At 49.9% G+C, this 19,975-nt stretch overlaps 1 protein-coding gene across 2 annotated transcripts in view; it reads left to right on the forward strand.

Annotated features, from left to right (window-relative positions):
• Window positions 1-19,975, forward strand: part of SLIT1 (slit guidance ligand 1) — a 188,442-nt gene that overhangs the window by 127,280 nt on the left and 41,187 nt on the right. For both annotated transcript variants that reach the window (XM_003904064.5, XM_009215076.4), the window contains exons 11-21: window positions 22-93; window positions 2,163-2,234; window positions 2,922-3,065; window positions 10,113-10,276; window positions 11,115-11,138; window positions 11,277-11,421; window positions 12,039-12,113; window positions 12,306-12,449; window positions 15,656-15,799; window positions 16,103-16,269; window positions 19,028-19,160. In XM_003904064.5, the coding sequence (XP_003904113.3) occupies window positions 22-93; window positions 2,163-2,234; window positions 2,922-3,065; window positions 10,113-10,276; window positions 11,115-11,138; window positions 11,277-11,421; window positions 12,039-12,113; window positions 12,306-12,449; window positions 15,656-15,799; window positions 16,103-16,269; window positions 19,028-19,160 (1,284 nt within the window). The remainder of the gene's footprint in view (window positions 1-21; window positions 94-2,162; window positions 2,235-2,921; window positions 3,066-10,112; window positions 10,277-11,114; window positions 11,139-11,276; window positions 11,422-12,038; window positions 12,114-12,305; window positions 12,450-15,655; window positions 15,800-16,102; window positions 16,270-19,027; window positions 19,161-19,975) is intronic.

Raw genomic sequence — 19,975 nt, forward strand, 5'->3', positions numbered from 1 at the left:
CTCCTTCTGCTCACTTTGCAGAGACCTGAGCAACAATCAGATTGCTGAGATTGCGCCCGACGCCTTCCAGGGCCTCCGCTCCCTGAACTCACTGTGAGTAGCAGTGCCAAGGCTTCCTCAGCGGCCCAGGGCATCCCCTGAGGAGGCTGGCAGGGCCCAGGGCCCTGGTGGACGCAGAAGGAGGAGCAGGACTATGCCCCCCTTCACACAGTCCCTGCCCACCCCAGCCTCAGTGGGTCATCCTTTGGCTGCAAAGGGTTTGCTGTTCCAGCTCCCTCTTCCTCACTGGTGGACCCTCTGATGCTGGGAGCGGGAGAAGTGTGGAGAAGCTAGGCAGAGCTGTTGCCCCAGGCAACTGGGATGCACTCCCTGCCACGGTGAGGATTTTCCCAGCATTCTTTGCACAACCATCTTGGCCCTGTCCCCCCACCGAAGCCCAGTGTACTCTGCTCCTGAGGCCTCTGCGGTCACCGCAGGGCCAGTGAGCACCAGCTCCAGTTATAACGTCTGCCACACCTTGCTATCTTTTATCCCAAATGTGATGAATCCCAAGATGTGGTGGGTGCTGCTTGGACAGTATTTGCCGGCTCCTCCTTCCAGTATTTCCCTTCCTTCGGGCTCTACTGGGGAAGTCTGTCAATAGAGCATACAAAAGGTAGTGAAGCACCCCCATCTCCCACTCACCGAGTGCCTCACTCCCCGAGGTCCTACAGCACTTTGTCTGTACGGAGAGCACACTCAGGGTGCCCTGGAGTTGGGCGAGTTCCCTGTAGGAGGGGCCATTTGTTACTCTAGGGGATGAGTGTTTTCACCTGCTCCTTGGCAGCCCAGGACACGTGCTTGGCATAGACTAGAGGCCTGGCAAGTACAACAGAATGGAACTCCCCCGGGGAGTGTGGGAGCCTGCCAGCTCAGTGCCTTCTGTGCATGCCATCTTTTCTTGGAGCAGAGTCCAAGTAGAGGCTGGGGCTAATTGTGAATGGCACCCCTGAAGTTGTGCAGTATACACCCTACACAGCTGTACATGACAGCCTGGTGAGGGATCGCTGTCATTGGCTGAGGAGACCAGATTCTGAAAGTGGCCTGCCAAAATGCAGGCCCCTTCCTCTGAGAAGTGAATAAAGCTCTCCTAAGTTGGAACATGGTAGTCTAAAAAGGTAAAAAGTGAAGAACCCAATCAAGTGGTTTTCTGTTGTTCATGGGTACCTGGCCACAGCCTCCTCCCTGCATATAGGAACGTGGATGATTCCAGTACACCCCACCAACACTGTCTATCTCGGCCAGCCCTGATCTTGCCTCCCTGCTTCAGCTCCTGCCCCCTCTGCTCCATTTCCCACCCAGCAGCTTGAGGGGTGTTTCTGAAATGGGAATCTGATGCTGGCTCAATGGCTTCCTGATGCTGGTTGGGTAAAGCCCAAGCTACCGCCCCATGTTTCCTCCATTCCAGCCACATTGGCCCTGTCACCTGTCCACATAGGACAGGTGCACACAGCTCCCCTGCAGGGCCTTTGCTGTTGCTGTGCCCCACTCCAGGAATGATCTTGAAGCGACGTTTGAAGAAGAAGTACCCAGGATTTTTTACTCAGCTTGAACATTTACGAGGGTAGCTTGTGGGGTCCGATTATGATATTGGGAATGGCATACAACCCCCCTCCCCAAACCTCCTGGATGCTTTCACTGTCCCCCTGAACCCACCCATGTCTACGTGTGTTTTTTTTGAACTTTGTTTTTTATAAAAATCTATACATGGAATTCATGCTCAATGCAGAAAACTTTGAAAATGCTAAAGTATATTTAAAAAAATGCTTGAAGTCCCACCATCCGGATCTCACACTGCATGTGCCGTCTGGCATTCTATTTTTTCCTGTAACTCTCAGAAAATATGTTAGTTATTCTTGCCCATGGGGTTTTCTCTTCTCTCAACAATCTCCTTTTGGATTCTAGACCAGATGAATTTCCCAGGAAGCACCCCTTTGCAGCCTTCTGTGGGGTCCATGTGTGAGGGTGGTGGACAAGTTGCTATAACAAATATACACCATTAGGATGTGCTTCATGTAAATGGCTTAGGGGCAGCACTGTTGAGCTGGGGCCATCTGCAGAGCTGTGTTATCACCCTGGTGGGCTGTCCTCTATAACTCTCCTCTCTGCTGCCTTTTCTCCAGGGTCCTCTATGGAAACAAGATCACAGACCTCCCCCGCGGTGTGTTTGGAGGCTTATACACCCTACAGCTCCTGTAAGAATGAATCCTGGGTGTCTTGGGTGGGACCCAGGGAAGGGCCAGCATTCCTCTGGCCTGCTAGACTGTCCCTTTCGGCCTCTTTGGGGTATGGAACTCAATTGAGACAGTGAGCTTGGAAGACAGGCAGACCCACTAGGGCTGAGAAAGTCTCCAGGGCTCTGCAGAGGCTAGAGAGGGAGGTAGAGGCAGCTTCACAGCTGCTCACAGGATGCCAAAGCAGAGAGGCTCCTGAGACAGCCCATGCTCCTGAGGAGCTCGGTGTGGCTGGAGACAGAGCTTTCTCCTCCAGGGGGACACTCAGGCCAACTCGGTCTCCTTGAACCGTGAACTTTCAGGCAAGGATTTTCTCCCAGGGCTCAAGAGGCACAGAACACAAATGTTCCAACTCAGCTGTCTGGGGAACCCAATGGACCTCTGGGAAGGAGGAGGAGCCCCCCCTCCAACCAAAATGCCTTTGCAAGGTGGCTCTCTGCTTTCCCAGAATCCCACAGGGCATCCGAGCAGTTCTCGGAAAGAGAGAAGAGTGGGTTGACCGAGATGTCCCTGTGCATGGAGAAGGCCTGCTCCTGTGGGCTTCTCCCTGTAATAACGCAGGCCGGGGCCAAAGAAGGTGCCCAGGACGTGAGATGGGTCTCATGTCAAGCCTTTCTCCTCACCACTTGGTCCTGGCTCTGCCCACAGGCTCCTGAATGCCAACAAGATCAACTGCATCCGGCCCGATGCCTTCCAGGACCTGCAGAACCTCTCGCTGCTCTCCCTGTATGACAACAAGATCCAGAGCCTCGCCAAGGGCACTTTCACCTCCCTGCGGGCCATCCAGACTCTGTGAGTGCCCTGATGCCTTCTTCTTCTCCCCTCCCCGCAGGCGGGCCTGGGGGAGGTTGCAGCCTCCAGGGACAGGCAGTGGTCTGGCTCTGGGCTGCTGGGCTCACTGGGGGTGGCCTCTTACAGAGGAAGGACACAGACCTGGGTTAGACCATCCTGGGTTCAAAGTCCACCTAGGCCTCTTATTGGCTGTGTGACTCTGGGCAGTTTCTCTGGGCCTCATTTTTATTTATCTGTAAGATGGGGACGCCTTCCCATAGGGTTGTTATGAGATTAAAGAGGATGTTTGTACGAAGCTTAGCTCATTACAAGTGCTTGATAAATGCTGGCTTTAGCTAACAATAATATTGATGGTGATGATGATGATAATATATCACATTGATTCTAAGACACATGTTGTTTCCACATTAACAGCTCTGAAACTGGGATGCATGTTATAATGAGTGGTACATCACTTAGTTGGCAGCATTTTGTTTTTTATTGATAGTACAAAAAATAGTAGCGCCTCTTACAATTCATAATGTCAAATCAGATGAAATACAGTAATGACAATGGTGACTGTGAATAAAAAATTAGAGAGCAGTAAATCTGGTAATTGGTTATAATATTTTATTGTGGAAATTATAAGCAGATTAAGAGTAATACAGTGGACCAGGCATGGTGGCTCATGCCTGTAATCCCAATACTCTGAGAGGCCAAGGCAGGAGGATTGCGCAGGAGTTCAATACCAGCTTGGGTAACATGGCTGGGCACCCCATCTCCACAAGAACTTTTTTAAAAAAATTAGCCAGGTGTGATGGCACACACCTGTAGTCCCAGCTACCTGAGAGGCTAAAGTAGGATGATTGCTTGAGCCTAGGAGGTTCAGGCTGCAGTGAGCTGTGGTCACACCCCCTGCACTCCCACCTGGGCAACAGAGAGACCTTGTTTCAAAAAAAAAAAAAAAGAGTACTATTTTTCATCACCCAGCTTCCAATGTTGTACAATTAATTCCTTAATATCATTGAGTATCTAATTAGTGTTCAAATTTCCAAGTGTCTCTTGCATGTTATGAAATTCTTTTGTTTGTTTGTTTTTGTTGTTTGCTTTTTGAGCCAGAGTCTTGCTCTGTCACCTAGGCTGCAGTGCAATGGCATAATCTCAGCTCACTGCAACCTCCACCTCCTGGATTCAAGTGATTCTCCTGTCTCAGTCTCCAAAGTAGCAGGGATTACAGGTGCCCGCCACCACGCCCAGCTAATTTTTTGTATCTTTAATAGAGATGGAGTTTCACCTGTTGGCCAGGCTGGTCTCAAACTCCTGACCTCATGATCCACCTGCCTCGGCCTCCCAAAGAGCTGGGATTACAGATGTTAGCCACCACATCAGGATTTAAATAAAGCCTGTGCAATATAATTGGCTGATGTTGGTTTATGTTGGTTGATGTACCTCTTAAGTTGCTTTTAATCTATGTGTCCTCTTCATTTTCCTTTTCCTTGTAATTCATTTGTTGAAGACACTGCATCATTGGTTCTGTAGGGTCTACACTTTTTTGATTGCATCCCTGTGGTGTAGTTTCACATGTTCCTCTGTCCCCTCTGTGTCCTGCAGATTGAAAATTGGATCTAGGAGCTTGGTCAGGTTCAGTTATGATTGATTTATTTGGCAAGATGACTTTATAGATGGGATTGTGGACTTCCCATCAGGAGGCAGACAGATGTCTGGCTGTCTCCCTTTTGTAATAAAAACAGCCATTGATCTCAGTGCTTGAATCCATTAATTCATTAGCAATCCTGAAATGGTGATTTTGAATTTGTATCAGTCTGTTTTTGTGTTACTATAAAGGAATACCAGAGACTAGGTAATTTATAAAGAAAAGAGGTTTACTTAGCTGACAGTTCTGTGGGGTGTACACATATGGCACAAACATCTGCTTGGCCTCTAGTAAGGCCTCAGGAAGCTTACCATCATGACGGGAGGTGAAGCAAGGGTAGGCAAGTCACATGACAAGAGTAGGAGAAAGAGAAGGAGAGGGAGTGCCATGCTCTTTTAAATAACCAGATCTTGCATAAACTCAGAGTAAGAACTTACTCATTATCACGAGGGCAGCACCAAGCCAGTCACGAGGGATCCACTGTCATGCCTAACCTTGCTTTGCCTTCTCCCATGATTGTAAGCTTCCTGAGGCCTCACCAGAAGCCGAGTGGATGTTGGTGCTATACTCGTCCAGCCCACAGAACTGTCAGCCCAGTAAACCTCTTTTCTTTATAAATTACCTAGTATCAGGTATTCCTTTATAGAAACACAAAAGTAGACTGATACAAATTCAACTGAACACTGAACACTGATCCGAATACCTCCCATCAGGCCCCACTTCCAACACTGGGGATTACATGAGATTTGGTGGGGATGAACATCCAAACCATATCAGAATTCTAACATTCTTTTTTCATTTCTAATGCAGTTGTGACTATGCTTTAAAACAGAATCCTTATATTTAACTGGAATGTTTCCACGTAAGGAAAATTCTCATCTGCTGTGTGGTTACACTTAGGCACATAAATGGTCCTCTCATTCTACATCTTTAATTCTGAGCCTACAGTAAGACGGGATGTGCTGACTTGTGAGTCCTGTAGTGTGCATTTAATGAGCATTAATTATTAATATTACTATGTCCGTTGTTGTCACTGTCATCCCTGCCCCTGTCTGTGCCAGGCAGTGCTCAATCATCAGATAACATCTACTTGGGGTATTGGGATAGGTTCCAAACAGGCTGAGTAAAAGGTACAGCTCGGGACCCCTGGGGACTCTGCATATCACCAGAGATGTCAGCCACAAAGACAAACTCATTAAAGCCCACAAATTCGCCTGCAGCCCAACTCCTGCTAATTAATTTACTTATAGCCAGGGAGATGAAGAGGAAGCCCCATGGGGAAACTTTGCCAAGTATGTGAAATTAGAGGGTACAGGGAGACACTGGCAAGGTGGACTATTTGAAGCAGCTGGCAGAATGTCTGAAAGAAACATGCTAAGGAGATTTACTGGCCAGGGACCCACACACAGGAAAACCTTGGGGATGGGGAATGGAGTGAGAGACTCATGTGAGCCATTGTTATTTGCATGTATTATCTTAATACTTAGAGATGCTATGAAGATAGGTGCTATCATCCTGATTTTACCTAAAACAAAGACTGAGGGAGGTTATGTGACACACCCAATGTTGCAGAACATTCGGTAAAACAGGAATTTGATCTCAGGCATCTCTTCACCATCACCGAGAAATTACTTAGCTTCCCCTTTAATTGTGCTTTTTCTGTAAGAACAGAACTCATTATTGAAGACTGTAAAGCAACACCGAACTTTCATGCACATCTATTAGATGTTAACGACTACAATTTGGAACAAGAATAAAAGAAATATAAATCCAAGGTACTAATCAAGTAATATTATTAGAACCTCAAGTGGTTCAGCTTCTTGACTGAGTCTTATTTTATTAAACCTGAGCAGATTTAAATTTACCAAATCATGTTTGATTTGTCCGTAGCTCCAAGATCTGTGGCCGAGTTCCTGTGTAACACTATTGATTTTGCTGCAGTTTTACTTGCCCCAAGAGATTTAACATTTAAAAAAAAAAGAAATAGCCCTATTGAGGTATAACTTACATACTAAAATTCACCTGTTCTAAGTATACAATTAAATGATTTTTAGTAAATTTCCAGAGTTCAACTATCACTATGATTCAACTTTAGAACATTTCCATCACCTTGCCTTCAAAATCCCTTGTCCCCATTTCCAGACTCAGCCACTGGCCATCACTGATCTATTTTCTTTCTCTGTAGATTGCCTTTTCTGGACATTTCATAAAAATGGAATCGTGCAGTCCAGGTGCAGTGGCTCACATCTGTAATCCCAGTGCTTTGGGAGGCTGAGGTGGGCAGATCACCTGAGGCCAGGGCAACATAGTGAAATCCCCATCTCTACACAAAATTCTTAAAAATTAGCCAGGTGTGGTGGTTCATGCCTGTGGTCCCAAGTACTCAAGAGGCTGAGATGGGAGGATTCCTTGAGCCCAGAAGTTCAAGGATGCAGTGAGCTGATTGTACTACTGCACTTAGACTGAGTGACAGCCTGAGACCCTGACTCCAAAAAAAAAAAAAAGGAATCATACAATATGTCATCTTTTGTGACTGACTTCTTTCTTTAGCATAATGTTTTTGAGGCTCATTCATATTGTAGCATGTATCAGTACTTTGTTCCTTTTGATTACCAAATAATTTTTCCATTGTGTAAATAGACCACAATTTGCTTTTCCATTCCAGGTGATGGACATTTGGGGCGGTTTCCACCTTAGGGACATTATGAACAATGCTGCTATGAATATTCACTCACAAATCTTTGTGTGAACCAACATTTTCATTTCTTTTTTGTTTTTTTGAGATGGAATTTTGCTCTGTCGCCCAGGCTGGAGTGCAGTGGAGCAATCTCGGCTCACTGCATCCTCCACCTCCTGGGTTAAAGCAATTCTCTGCCTCAGCCTCCTGAGTAGCTGGGATTACAGGCGCTCACCACCATACCTGGCTAATTTTTTTTGGCATTTTTAGTAGAGACAGGGTTTTACCATCTTGTCCAGGCTGATCTTGAACTCCTGACCTCATGATCCACCCGCCTCAGCCTCCCAAAGTGCTGGGATTACAAGCGTGAGCCACCGCGCCTGGCCAACATTTTCATTTCTTTTGGAATTTCTGGTTCATATGGTAAATTCCTGTTTAACTTTTTAAAAGAAACTGCCAGTGTTTTCCAAAGTGGCTGTACCTTTTGCATTCCCACCAGTGGTGTATTATGAGGGCTCCAAATTTCTCTCATTCTCATCCTCACCAACACTTGGTATTGTCTTTTTTTTTTTTTTTGCATGTTGATTCTAGCCATCCTAGTGGGCATGAAGTAGTATCTCATTGTGGTTTTAATTTGCATTTCCCTAATGACTAATGATTTTGAGCCTCTGCCTCCAAAGATTTTTAGCTGTGACTCCTTAATGCATATATCTAGAAAGACACTGAGAATTAGTCCTCTCTTCCTTTCCTTCCGCTGCCAGAACTGTTCACAGAGGCAGCTGCATGGCCACATATGCAGCACATTTTTGGGTGTTCCTTTAACACAGTTATTTTTTCCCAAATGGATTTTTTTTCTTCCTCCTGAGTGTTTTCCCTTTCCAGCTTCCTGCCCTTTGAAACTGTTAAAAATTCTAATTTGTATAAAATACTAAAGTTTACACAGAAGCCACCTGTCTCTGTGGGTGGTTCAAGTTTTATAGGTTGTTTTTGGCACAGCCTGTTTCTAGGAAGGAGATATTCTACGCCACACACCTTGAGTATTTTAATACATGGCTAAACAACACAATTAGATTGACTTTGCACAACTTTCTGCCAAGATGGTAATAAAGGGAAGCAAGTGGTTCAGGCAGGGGCTGGGGCACTAAGTCACAGGCAGATGTGGATGGGCAGGTGGGGAGGAGTCATAAGCAGTCCTTAAATCCTGGTATGTTTTAAATTAGCTACAAACTCTGCCTCCAGGGTATCAGCAAACACACCCTGTCTGTGGAAACTGAAAGTTTAATAGGGGAAATAAATGTTGAGCTTGATGCAGAAGAGGTAGGAGGGGCCTGGTCCACCTGGTGGAGCTGAGAGGAGCAAGAACTCAGGCGGGAAATAGGGAAGGACACTGCAAAGGAGAGGTAGCGGGGACCCAGTTCCCAACTGGGGGCCGGAGGGCAGAGCCCAGGAGGTAATGGACGGCAGAGAGCACCGCCAAGGTCTGAGCTGAGCTGGGCACAGACCCTGGGCAAGGGTTTGCTCTTCTGCTTGGAGAGTTCTGCAGCCCCTTGCAGGGGCCTGGGCTGAGACCAGTAAGTCAGATGGCCTGACTGATGGCACTTAGATGGAGGAAAAGTGGCATGGCAGGGCAAGTCCCTTTGAGTTGGCCCGCTGCTCTGTCTCCCCGTACTTCGTTTTCTTTTTCTTTTTCTTTTTTTTTTTTAATTTGAGACGGAGTTTTGCTCTTGTTGCCCAGGCTGGAGCGCAGTGGCGCAATCTCAGCTCACCGCAACCTCTGCCTCCCAGGTTCGAGCGATTGTCCAGAGCCAGGACAGGTGTAGGAATGCTCTTCCCAGGCTGCCTCGGTTTGGACAGCCGTGAGCAGGGCATGCCCAGTGCTGTGGTGGCTCAGAGGTGGCTGGTCTGAACCCACTGTTTGTCGGAGCCCGCCCGTGGGCATCTGCCAGCATGGGGTTGCACACATCACGGCCATCTGCTCCCTGCTACCATCCCCAGGTTTACCCTCCTGACAACACAGGCAGCCTGCGAGAGAATCGGAGTGATTCCCCAGGAAGGGGCTGCTCAGTCATGGTTTCTGAGTTTTCTTTGTGTTGAGAGACAGCTGTAAAATGGTCAAGGAGAGGTCACTCCTGTGGTCTGGGGTGGGAATGGTGACTCCCTGTAAAGCCCAGGGACTCCAGCAGGCCTTGCCACCCTGGCCCCAGCACTCCCTATAGGAGACAGGCTGCTACCTGAGTCTGAAGGAAAGGGGACAAACCAGGGCCCATGGCCACTGGGGAGGGTCAGAGGCTGTGGCCTGGGCACCTGCAGTCCTGGGTTTTGTTACCTTCTCTGGGCCTTGGCTTCCTTGCCTGTGAAAGGCCAGGGGTGCTCTGGCCAGTCTCTGGGTCCTTCCTGTCTCCGCTCATGCTTGTGAAATGTCGCAGAGCAGAGGGAGGGAAAGGTGAGTGGAAAGAGAGGGGGCAGAATGAGGCTTGACGGGGAGTAGGACAGGGACAGCAGGAAGCTCTGGGTGGCAGAGACTTTTCCCCTGTAGTGCGCTGGCAGGACCGCTCCAGAGCTGATGGGCTGCACCCTGGGGGTTCACCCCACTCTCCCTTTCCCGCTGTGGCCAACCCTAGGCTCCAGGCCACAGGCAGCCTCCTTGGCCCCAGCCACAACAAGGCCCTGTCCAGGTGGAGGTCAGCGTGGGTTTGCAGCCCTTGTTTCTCATAGCTGATCTGCCTGCTTTGGACAGGCACCTGGCCCAGAACCCTTTCATTTGTGACTGTAACCTCAAGTGGCTGGCAGACTTCCTGCGCACCAATCCCATTGAGACAAGTGGGGCCCGCTGTGCCAGTCCCCGGCGCCTCTCCAACAAACGCATCGGGCAGATCAAGAGCAAGAAGTTCCGGTGCTCAGGTACCTGCCTGCCTGCCCACCTGCCCACCTGCCTACCTGCCCACCTGCCCACCTGCCCGCCTGCCCACCTGTTCACCTACCTGCCTCCCTACCAGCCTGCCTGCCTACCTGTCTGCTTGTCTGTCTGTCTTCAGCCTGCTCAGGGACCCCCTGATGTTTCCTGGATGGCTCCCACAAAGGTGTCTTTCATTACTGTGAATCCAGGCTGGAAGGTGTGGGCCCAAAATTCTAGACTTGATCTGAATGGTAGTTCAGTCTCACCTCATTTTATTGAGGCCTAGGGAAGAAGCAAGGCTTGCTGAAGGTCCCAGAGGGAGGACTCAGGTTCCTCCACTTTCAGCCAGTTCTCTCTTATGCCTTTGTTATCAAGTCTTTTAAGACACTCAGGAGGCCTGGGAACCCTCCTTGGTGAGATAGGAGCCTCCTCCAGGCTTTGGGATGCAGAAACAGCCTTAGCAATTGTAGTCCACATGGCATCTGGCTGGGGACAGTGTGGGGCAGCTTCTGAGCCTAGATCCTGGTCAAGGACCTGACGCCACCTGTACCCCATCCCCACCTGTAAAGTTAGCACAGTCCCCACCGTGTGCCAGTGCAAGTGAGAGCTCGATGGTTTTGGCACTCCTTGCAAGAGGTTTAATTGGATGCGACACCCCCAGCGTCAGCCTGGGCAAGGAACATGCGTGCTGTGTAGCTCACTCTTCTGCACACAGGGACTGGGCAGATGGGCTCCTCAGCCCTGTCTGGGGTGCCTTCAGCTGAGCAGTGGGGCTGGGGCCTGGGCTGTTACTGCAGGTCCTGGCTGATTCCTGCATTGTGGTATTTCTGCTTCTCTCCCCAGCCAAAGAGCAGTACTTCATTCCAGGTAAGAGAGTGGGGGGAACCAAGGCCAGCCTGGTGGGAATGGTGGCAGTGGGTGGGCAGGCTGGGGGCCTTGGTTGACACAGACTGCTGGGAGCCTGCCCTGGGCCCCTCAGCCCCTGCCCCCACCCTCTCATGGCAGGCACAGAGGATTACCAGCTGAACAGCGAGTGCAACAGTGACGTGATCTGTCCCCACAAGTGCCGCTGTGAGGCCAGCGTGGTGGAGTGCTCCAGCCTGAAGCTCACCAAAATCCCTGAGCGCATCCCCCAGTCCACGGCCGAACTGTGAGGGTCCCCCACCAGCCCTCCCCTGTCTCTTTCTACCACTAACCCTCCTTGGTCTACTCCAGGATTTTCTTGGTCCAGCCCTGTCTGGGGCTGAACCACTGGAGCCTTTGGCTCAGGACATGCCAGCTGCTGGCTTGGGCAGGAAGAAACCCCATCCCGGCTTCCCTCTGCTTCACTCACAGCCCCCCTCACCCCTCAAAAGCAGATGCCAGTCTCTGGCACTCAGGGCAGGTCACCAGCCTGAATCAGGGATGGCTTTTCTCAACGATGCGTTTGTCTTCTTCTGGGGGCATGATTCCAAAACCCTTTGTTATTTTTATTCCTCTATCTAAAAATATGAATTTGTGTACACATATGTCTATGTGCATAGATGCCTGCAAGCATCTGTCATTTACGTCTGTAAATTTTTCGTGGCATTTTTAATGTTAAAAATATCCCCATTCATATCCTCTCCCAGTACTAGGCCCAGCCTTCCTTTCAATAGGATCAGTTTGCTTTGCCAGATACATTCTTCCGGGAGTCTTCTCTGTTTGAGTCCCAAATATTCTCAGTTTGGAAGGGATTTGAAATGTCTATCATTTGTGAACGTGCAAGTTCATTCTTGCCTCTTACAGGCGATTGAATAACAATGAGATTTCCATCCTGGAGGCCACTGGGATGTTTAAAAAACTTACACATCTGAAGAAAATGTGAGTTACCCGTTGGCGAGAAGGCGTCTGTTGGGATGCTGGCCGGGGATGGAGAAGGGAAATGCCAGGGTAGGGGCAGCTCCCATTGTGGGGGCCAGAGCTCTGTGCATGGGGGTGTTGCCTGCAGGAAGGGAAGGGACTGAGCTCCTGGGTGCTGGCCATGTGTAATCCTCCCCCCACCTCTTCTCCCAGCAACCTGAGCAACAATAAGGTGTCAGAAATTGAAGATGGGGCCTTCGAGGGCGCAGCCTCTGTGAATGAGCTGCACCTGACTGCCAACCAGCTGGAGTCCATCCGGAGCGGCATGTTCCGGGGTCTGGATGGCTTGAGGACCCTGTGAGTGTGCAGGGCTGGGAAGCAGGGTGGGTCCAGCTGCAGGAGGTAGGTGAAGCCAAGGGAAAGGAAGAGAGAGGCTGGAGGGGCTCCTCCCCTGGGCCCAGCTCTCAGGCAGATGGGGAGAACTGAGGACCCTGACTGTGTTGGGACAAGTAATCAAGTGTTGGTGACTCTCTGGTGAGGCCTGTTCTCTTGTACCCTGGGGCATGGGGCCGATGCCTGGTTGACATCAAGGGATGGAGACATGTGGGCCCTCCTAGAGGTCCCTTCCCATTGCCCTCTGGTCAGGCTGCAAGAGCACAGCATGAGTTCAGGAGTGGCTGGCACTACTGCAGGCAGGAGGGGCTGGATGACCTTGCCAGGGTGACTTAGTGGGTGTAGATGGGGGAGCAGCGATGTTGCACTGTCCTTGAGATGCTGGGATCCCATAACCCCCAGCCCAGCCTGAGCTGACCAAAATCTGGAGCTCAGTGGGATCCTGGGGTCACCCACTCCTCCATGATGCAGGACACCCCCTCCATCTGCCCCAGCAGAGCTGGCTCTTCAGATGATCCTGTGGATGTGCAGCGCGTCCCATAGACAGGGCAGTCCATCGGATCTCCCACAGAGATGGAAATGTTTCATGTCTACGCTGTCCAGAGCAGCCCCCTCATGTGGCTGTGGAGCAGTTGAAATGTGGCTAGTGCTACTGAGGCATGGAATTTTGAATTTCATTTTATTTTAATGCATTTAAATCTAAATAGCTACATGTGGCTAGTGGCTACCATGTTGGACACCACAGCTCTAGGAAGCCACTTGCCTGGGTATAAGTCCCAAATCTGCAGCAGGATGTAGATTTGTCTCTGAGCACGTATCATGGAAATTTTAGAAGTAGACGAATGTGTGACGAGACTCCCTGTGGATTTTTGTTCCTTTATTTTACAAAAAGCAAATTTTATTATGCACTATGTTTTGCAGCTTGCTGTTTTCACCTGTGAATATAGCTTTGCCATCTTTCCAGGCTGTTCCTACAGGCTGCCTCATTTTTCTTTAAGCTTACCTAGTATTCCTTAAATGTGGGCATGGGGGCTGTCTAGTCAGCTGCATTCTTTCCAAGGAAGATAGGACAGAGGAGAAGAGAAGGGCCCATACTCCATCACTATCCAGAAATGGCCACTGTTAATTGTTGGTATAAACAACTGTCTTTCCAGTCTTTTACATATCTCTAAACCTGCATATGCATACATGTGCACACACATACATACATGCATACATGCACGTATACAGAAATATTCTAACGGAATAGTACATTTTATTTAGTAACCTGCTTTTTCCTTAAACTTAACATAAGCACTATTACATATTAAAATTTTTTTCCATTCCACATTTAATTCCTAATACAAAAAAGTATTCTGCATCAATTTGAATGACTAGGTATTATATAATTATTGGCAAAGTAGGCTGTTTCTATTTTGTTTTTTATAAACAGTGTTGTATTGATTACCTGCCTTAGTGAGTTCAGGCTGCTATAACAAAGTGCCACAGATGGGAGTTTTATAGACAACAGAAGTTCTAGAGGCTGGAAGTCTGAGACCAGGGTGCCAGCATGGACGGGTTCTGGTGAGGGCCTTCTTCTGCATTGCAGACTTCTGACTTCTCATTGCATGCTCACATGGTAGAAAGAGGGCAAGAGAGCTTTCTGGGATCTCCTTGATAAGGGCACTAACTCCGTTCAAGAGGGCTCCACCCTTATGACCTCATCACCTCCCAAAGACCCCCCATCCTAATTCCATCACATTGGGGATTAGGACTTCAACATAGGGATTGGAGGGGAACACATTCATTCTGTGACAATATCTTTATTGTGAAGTTCGTGGATAATGCATGATGATACTCTTGTTAGGAATTCCTGAAGATGGAGTAGTCCAGTGAAATCATGAAGTGTCATTTTAGGGATTTTGATACATCTCACCAAATGCACTTCCGGGGGGGTACAAAGGCATCTCCTGCCAGTGTGTGGAAGTGCCCAGTCACTCAGACTGTCACAGATCCTGAACGTCATTATTATTATTATTATACTTTTTATTCTTTTTCAATTTGGCAGGCAAAAAATCAATATTGCTTAGATGTCTTTGATTAGTAGTAACATTGAACATTTTTGTGAATGTTGGTAAACCATTTTAATTTCTTTTGTGATGGCTATTCTGTGTTGGCTTGGTTTTTGTTTTTTCTTTTGGTTGGGGAGTGAAATTGAGCTGGGTTTTTGTTGTTATTGTTGTTGTTGTTTAGGGAGACAGGGTCTCGCTCTGTTTCCCAGGCAGCTGGGGTGCCGTCGTGCCATCATAACTTACTGTAACCTTGAACTCCTGGGCTCAAGAGATCCTCCCGCCTCAACCTCCCAAGCAGCTGGGACTACAAGTGCACACCACCATGCCTGGCTAAGTTTTACATTTTTTTGTAGAGAGAAGGTCTCACTATATTGCCCAGGCTGGTCTCAAACTCCTGGTTTCAAGTAATCCTTGGCCTCCCAAAGTGCTGGTTTTACAGGCATGAGTCACTGCATCAGGCTTGGGCTGGGTTTTTGAAGATGAGCAGCAGTTTTCCCAGATGTAGATGAGGAAAAAGAGTATTCTAGAAAACTGTCACAGTGGTGTAGCAGGCTGAGGGCTGGTCCATCTCTGGGGAGGCAGGCACGTGCCAGGGCTGAGATGGTCTGGGTCTGGGCGGACATGGTCTCAGGTCAGAGTAAGGGGCTGAGATGGTCCGGGTCTGGGTGGACGTGGTCTCAGGTCAGAGTAAGGAGTTTCAGCATGACTCTGTGGGCAGTTTGGAGGCCGTTAGTGGACTTGAAGCTGGAGAGTGATATGATGGATTAGGTTTTAGGAAGTCTCCTGGGTGCTGATATGGAGCGTGGCCTAAAGACAGGCAAGAACTCTGGTCACCCAGGGCGTGGAGGCGAGGCCAGCATGGGGGCCGGGACAATGGCAGTGAGAGAGGGAGACAGAGCCTCGAGGCTTCTCAGAGGCAGGGTGGGTGTCTGGAGTGGGCACAGGTGTGTAGAACTCGCCTCACCTGACCGGGGCCTGACTGGCGCGGGTTCCTGGCTCTGCGGCTCGGGGTCTGTGGAGGAGAGCTGTGAACCAGCCACGGTGGCTGAAGCTGCGTGGCCCAGGTGGACGGCTGGCAGGCCTGCAAGGGCCCCCTTCCCCTCCCCCGCTCCTCCCCAGGATGCTGCGGAACAACCGCATCAGCTGCATCCACAACGACAGCTTCACGGGCCTGCGCAACGTCCGGCTCCTCTCGCTCTACGACAACCAGATCACCACCGTGTCCCCAGGGGCCTTCGACACCCTCCAGTCCCTCTCCACACTGTGAGTCCGGCCTCCAGGACAGGCGGGCGGGGGCTCTGGAAGCAACTGTCCCAAGGGTGTGGTCCTCTCAGGCAGCCCCTTTGAAAGCGCTCACCCCGGGGGTGCTGGGTCTTCATGGTTTGCTGAAACGTGGGTTCCACATTTCGAGGTCTCCCTCCGGTCCTGAGAGCCGGTCCTCTTGGTGACGGGTGGTGGTCTGGGAGACAGTGCCGTGTGGCCGTGGCCGTGGTGGACAAGAGGGGTTTGCTGGGACCGCTGAGAGGGGCAGAGTGTCTCCATGGCCGCCTGGCCTGCCTCTTCCAGGAACCTCCTGGCCAACCCTTTCAACTGCAACTGCCAGCTGGCCTGGCTGGGAGGCTGGCTACGGAAGCGCAAGATCGTGACGGGGAACCCGCGATGCCAGAACCCTGACTTCTTGCGGCAGATTCCCCTGCAGGACGTGGCCTTCCCTGACTTCAGGTGTGAGGAAGGTAATTCGTGGCCCCCTGGTGGCGAGGGAGAGGGAGCCCTGGGTCCAACCAGTGGGGTGGGGCAGGTTAGGAAGATGGGGTGGACAGGCAGCACCCCCTGGCATGCCCTTGAGGGGAGAGGTTTGGTGGGGAGGGGAGGCCCTGTTTTCAGGAGAGGCGAGGAGACGCCCCTGCCTGGTGGTGTCTTTGTGCGGTTATAAGAGCAGTAAAGTTCCTATCCTTAAAAAATGGGAAAATACGGATAAAAGAAGGAAATAAACTTTACCTCTTGTCCTATCGCTCAGAGAAAACAGTTCCTGTTTTAGTGCAGTTTCTTTCTGTAATTTTGGTGAACTCAGACCTGCCTTTTGACTGTCCCTAAGTGCTCTAGACTCATGGGATCACCTTATCTTAATATGCAATGGAATCCTTTCAAATCCCCCTCCCCTGTATGTAGGAAACCCTAGTCACTCTGCTCCAATGCCCTGTTTCCTGGGACTTCTCAGGGTAGCCCCATCCCTCATTTTTTCCCCACGGCACCAAGCACAGAAGGTCGCTGTAGGAAGCAGATTTTTCTCGGTGCAGCCATCCTGTCCTTAGCATCTCTCAGCACCCTGCCGCAGGGAATTTCTCCCTGGCTGACCTCAGCTTCCAGCCCCCTTCTCCGCTTCTGGGTGCTAAGTTGCCTCCCTTCTCCCGGGTCTCTCCCTTCCTTGCCCTTTACCCCCCGCCCCCAGTAGTCTACTCCGGTGGCAGCTCCACCCTCAGCTGGCCCGGCCAGGCACGTGGCAGTGGGGAGCTTTGACTTTCACCCCAAGAAACACCATCAGGGTATTTTTCTAAACAAAAGTAATGAATTTTCTAAGAATACTTTTGCTTCCGACTTCTAAAATTAAAAAAAGACTACTATTTACATATATCTTTTATTAAGTCATACAATAATAGCTTGCAAGTCTTTTTACAAAATTCTGATTTGTTTAAAACCTAACTATGTATTTGGGGCATTTTCTCATGCCATTAACTATCCTTTGGAAGCATTATTTTTTCCAAGATACAGTTTCCTTTTATCATTCTTATTACAAAAGAAATGCATCCTCATTCCTTAAAAACAACCACCACCAAGGACAACCAGAAGGAGGATTAACAAAAGTTACTGACAGGCCAGGTTCGGAGGCTCATGCCTGTAATTCCAGCACTTTGGGAGGCTGAGGCGGGCAGATCCCTGAGGTCAGGAGTTCAAGACCAGCTTGGCCAACATGGTGAAACCCTCTCTCTACTAAAAATACAAAAATTAGCCAGGCATGGTGGCGCATGCCTGTAGTGCCAGCTACTTGGGAGGCTGAGGCAGGAGAATCTTTAGAATTCGGGAGGTGGAGGCTGCAGTGAGCTGAGACTGTACCGTTGCACTCCAGCCTGGGCAACAGAATGAGAATCTGTTTCAAAAAAAAAAAAAAAAAAATTACTGATGTGCCCACTAACCCCCCAGCCCCCATGCCCCAACTCTGGATAACTCCTGTCGACATTTGCTATGTGGCTTTCCAGATCTTTGCTGTGTGCTTACGTGCACGAGTGTGGCACACAAAGGATCTTGCAGGGCCACCTGTGAAAACCGCTATCTGGAAGGCACCACAATTGATGTAAGCAGCCGCTGCTGCTGGGCATTCAGACAACCTCCCCTGTCCCACTCCAATGCATCGTGCTGCCAGGAGCACCCTTCTAGATGCTCCCTACATATATATTCCACTCCCCACTAGAACAGCTTCCTAGAGGTGAAAGGATGTGAGTATTTCTAAGATGTTGCTGCTGAGAACCTGGTGGCCAATGGAGCAGGTTCTGGAGTCAGGCTGCTTGCTCCAGGCTGGGGCAAGTTTCTGAACCACTCTGTCCTTAGTTTCCTCATTGCTCCAATGGGCTGATAGTAACATATTCACTAGAGAGCTGTTCTGAGGACTCAGTGACTTCACCCTTATCATGTGGGGCCTGCATAACTGATAGTTACTGTCACCGGGGAGCATGTGCTACCAGCATCCCAGTGTCCTCAAGAACTCTGACCGTGGTGATATTATCATCTCTCAGACACCCAGTCAGCAGAAAGGAAGGCACAGATTTATTGAATAGATGAATGAATCAATGAAGGAATGGTGTGGTATTGAGGGCTCAGATTTTGCTTCAGCCAGACCTGGGCTCAGACTCTGCATTGCCTTGGACCAACTTTATGAGTCAAGCAAGTTGCCTAACGTCTCCAGAGCTCAGTAAAATGGAAATTCATCCACTTGTTCATTCATTCGCTCAACTCATGTGTTTTGAGGGCTGCTGCGTGCCAGGCACTGCACTAGGCACTGGGCTCTATCAATGAAAAAAGAGGAGAAAAGAGGCCCAGGTCTCCGTCCTCCTCATGCCTGCGTTCTAGGGGCAAGGCTGCACCCCTGACTGCACTGTTGAGGAGACAATGTCGATCCGGTGCCCGGAGTAGCCGGCACTCCAGGGATGGGATGGTGTGCGGGCCATCCTCCTGCCCTACTTCGACCAGGTCCACTTTGAGTTTGAGGAGAAAGAGATCAACTCAAGACCTATTTTAACCTCAAAACTGCTCTGGGGGCTTCATTCCTAGTGGTGGTGGCGGCTCGGGGGGAGGTGTGGCGCAGAGACTTGCTGATGGCAGAGGTAGTGTCAGAGGGGTCTTCTGTTCTGAGAGACCCCAGAGCATGGCCCCGACTATAGGAGGCCCTACAGCGGCTCGTCCGCCTTCCTGACAAGGACTTTGTGCCTTCTTCCCTAGGCCAGGAGGAGGGGGGCTGCCTGCCGCGCCCGCAGTGCCCACAGGAGTGTGCTTGCCTGGACACCGTGGTCCGCTGCAGCAACAAGCACCTGCGGGCCCTGCCCAAGGGCATTCCCAAGAATGTCACAGAACTGTGAGTAGCTCAAGGCCTTGCCCCCTTCACGGGGGTCCACCGGACGGGGACAGCGGGAACATTTCCTGAGGGGCTGGGGCCTGGCAGTGGGAGGAGGAGGTGACCCAGGGCAGGCATTAGCTGACTAGGAGCTGGAGTTTGGGCTTTGTAGAAAACGCTGCCTCCAGGAAGCCTTTGAGCTTCTCTTTGATTCCCCCTCTGCGCTCACCTGATACCACATGGCAGCGAGTGCTTCCTCCCTTTAAGCTCTGCCTTTAAAACAAGGAAAACATTGCTTTCCCACCTATCATTGTGTCATGCTCCTGTGTCATGAAGACTTACAAATGTGATTTTTGTACCAGCAGTGTAATGTTCTTCACAGGAATCTACTATGATCCAGATAACAAACCCCCTTTTGTTGCATATTTAAGTTGTTTCCAATTTTTTTTTACTGTCATAAATAGAACCAATGCTAACACCCCTTCACTGAAATCGCCAGTCAAAGAGCGGTGCGTTTTCAGGACTCTTGCTGCCTTTTGCCTGATGGTCTTCCAAGAAAACCTGTTTCCTTTGCACTCCCATTGACAATGTGAGAAGGCGGCCTTCTTGCTTCCCTGAGTCAGCACTGAGTATGGTGGTGCTGAAATCCTGGCTGATTGGTATTTGGTATCTGAGCGCATGTGGAGGATTGGACATAGATGCATTTGACAAACAGGGATGGAGACCTGGGACTCTTCAGCAGACACCTCCCGATGAAAGGCTCTGGCCAGCTCCTGAACTCTGACCTCTTCCTGTGCTCTGGGGTCGATCCCTCCAGGCCTCCAAAGCTGAGCTTT

This window comes from Papio anubis, chromosome 11, assembly GCF_008728515.1.
Source record: "Papio anubis isolate 15944 chromosome 11, Panubis1.0, whole genome shotgun sequence".
Lineage (NCBI taxonomy): Eukaryota > Metazoa > Chordata > Mammalia > Primates > Cercopithecidae > Papio > Papio anubis.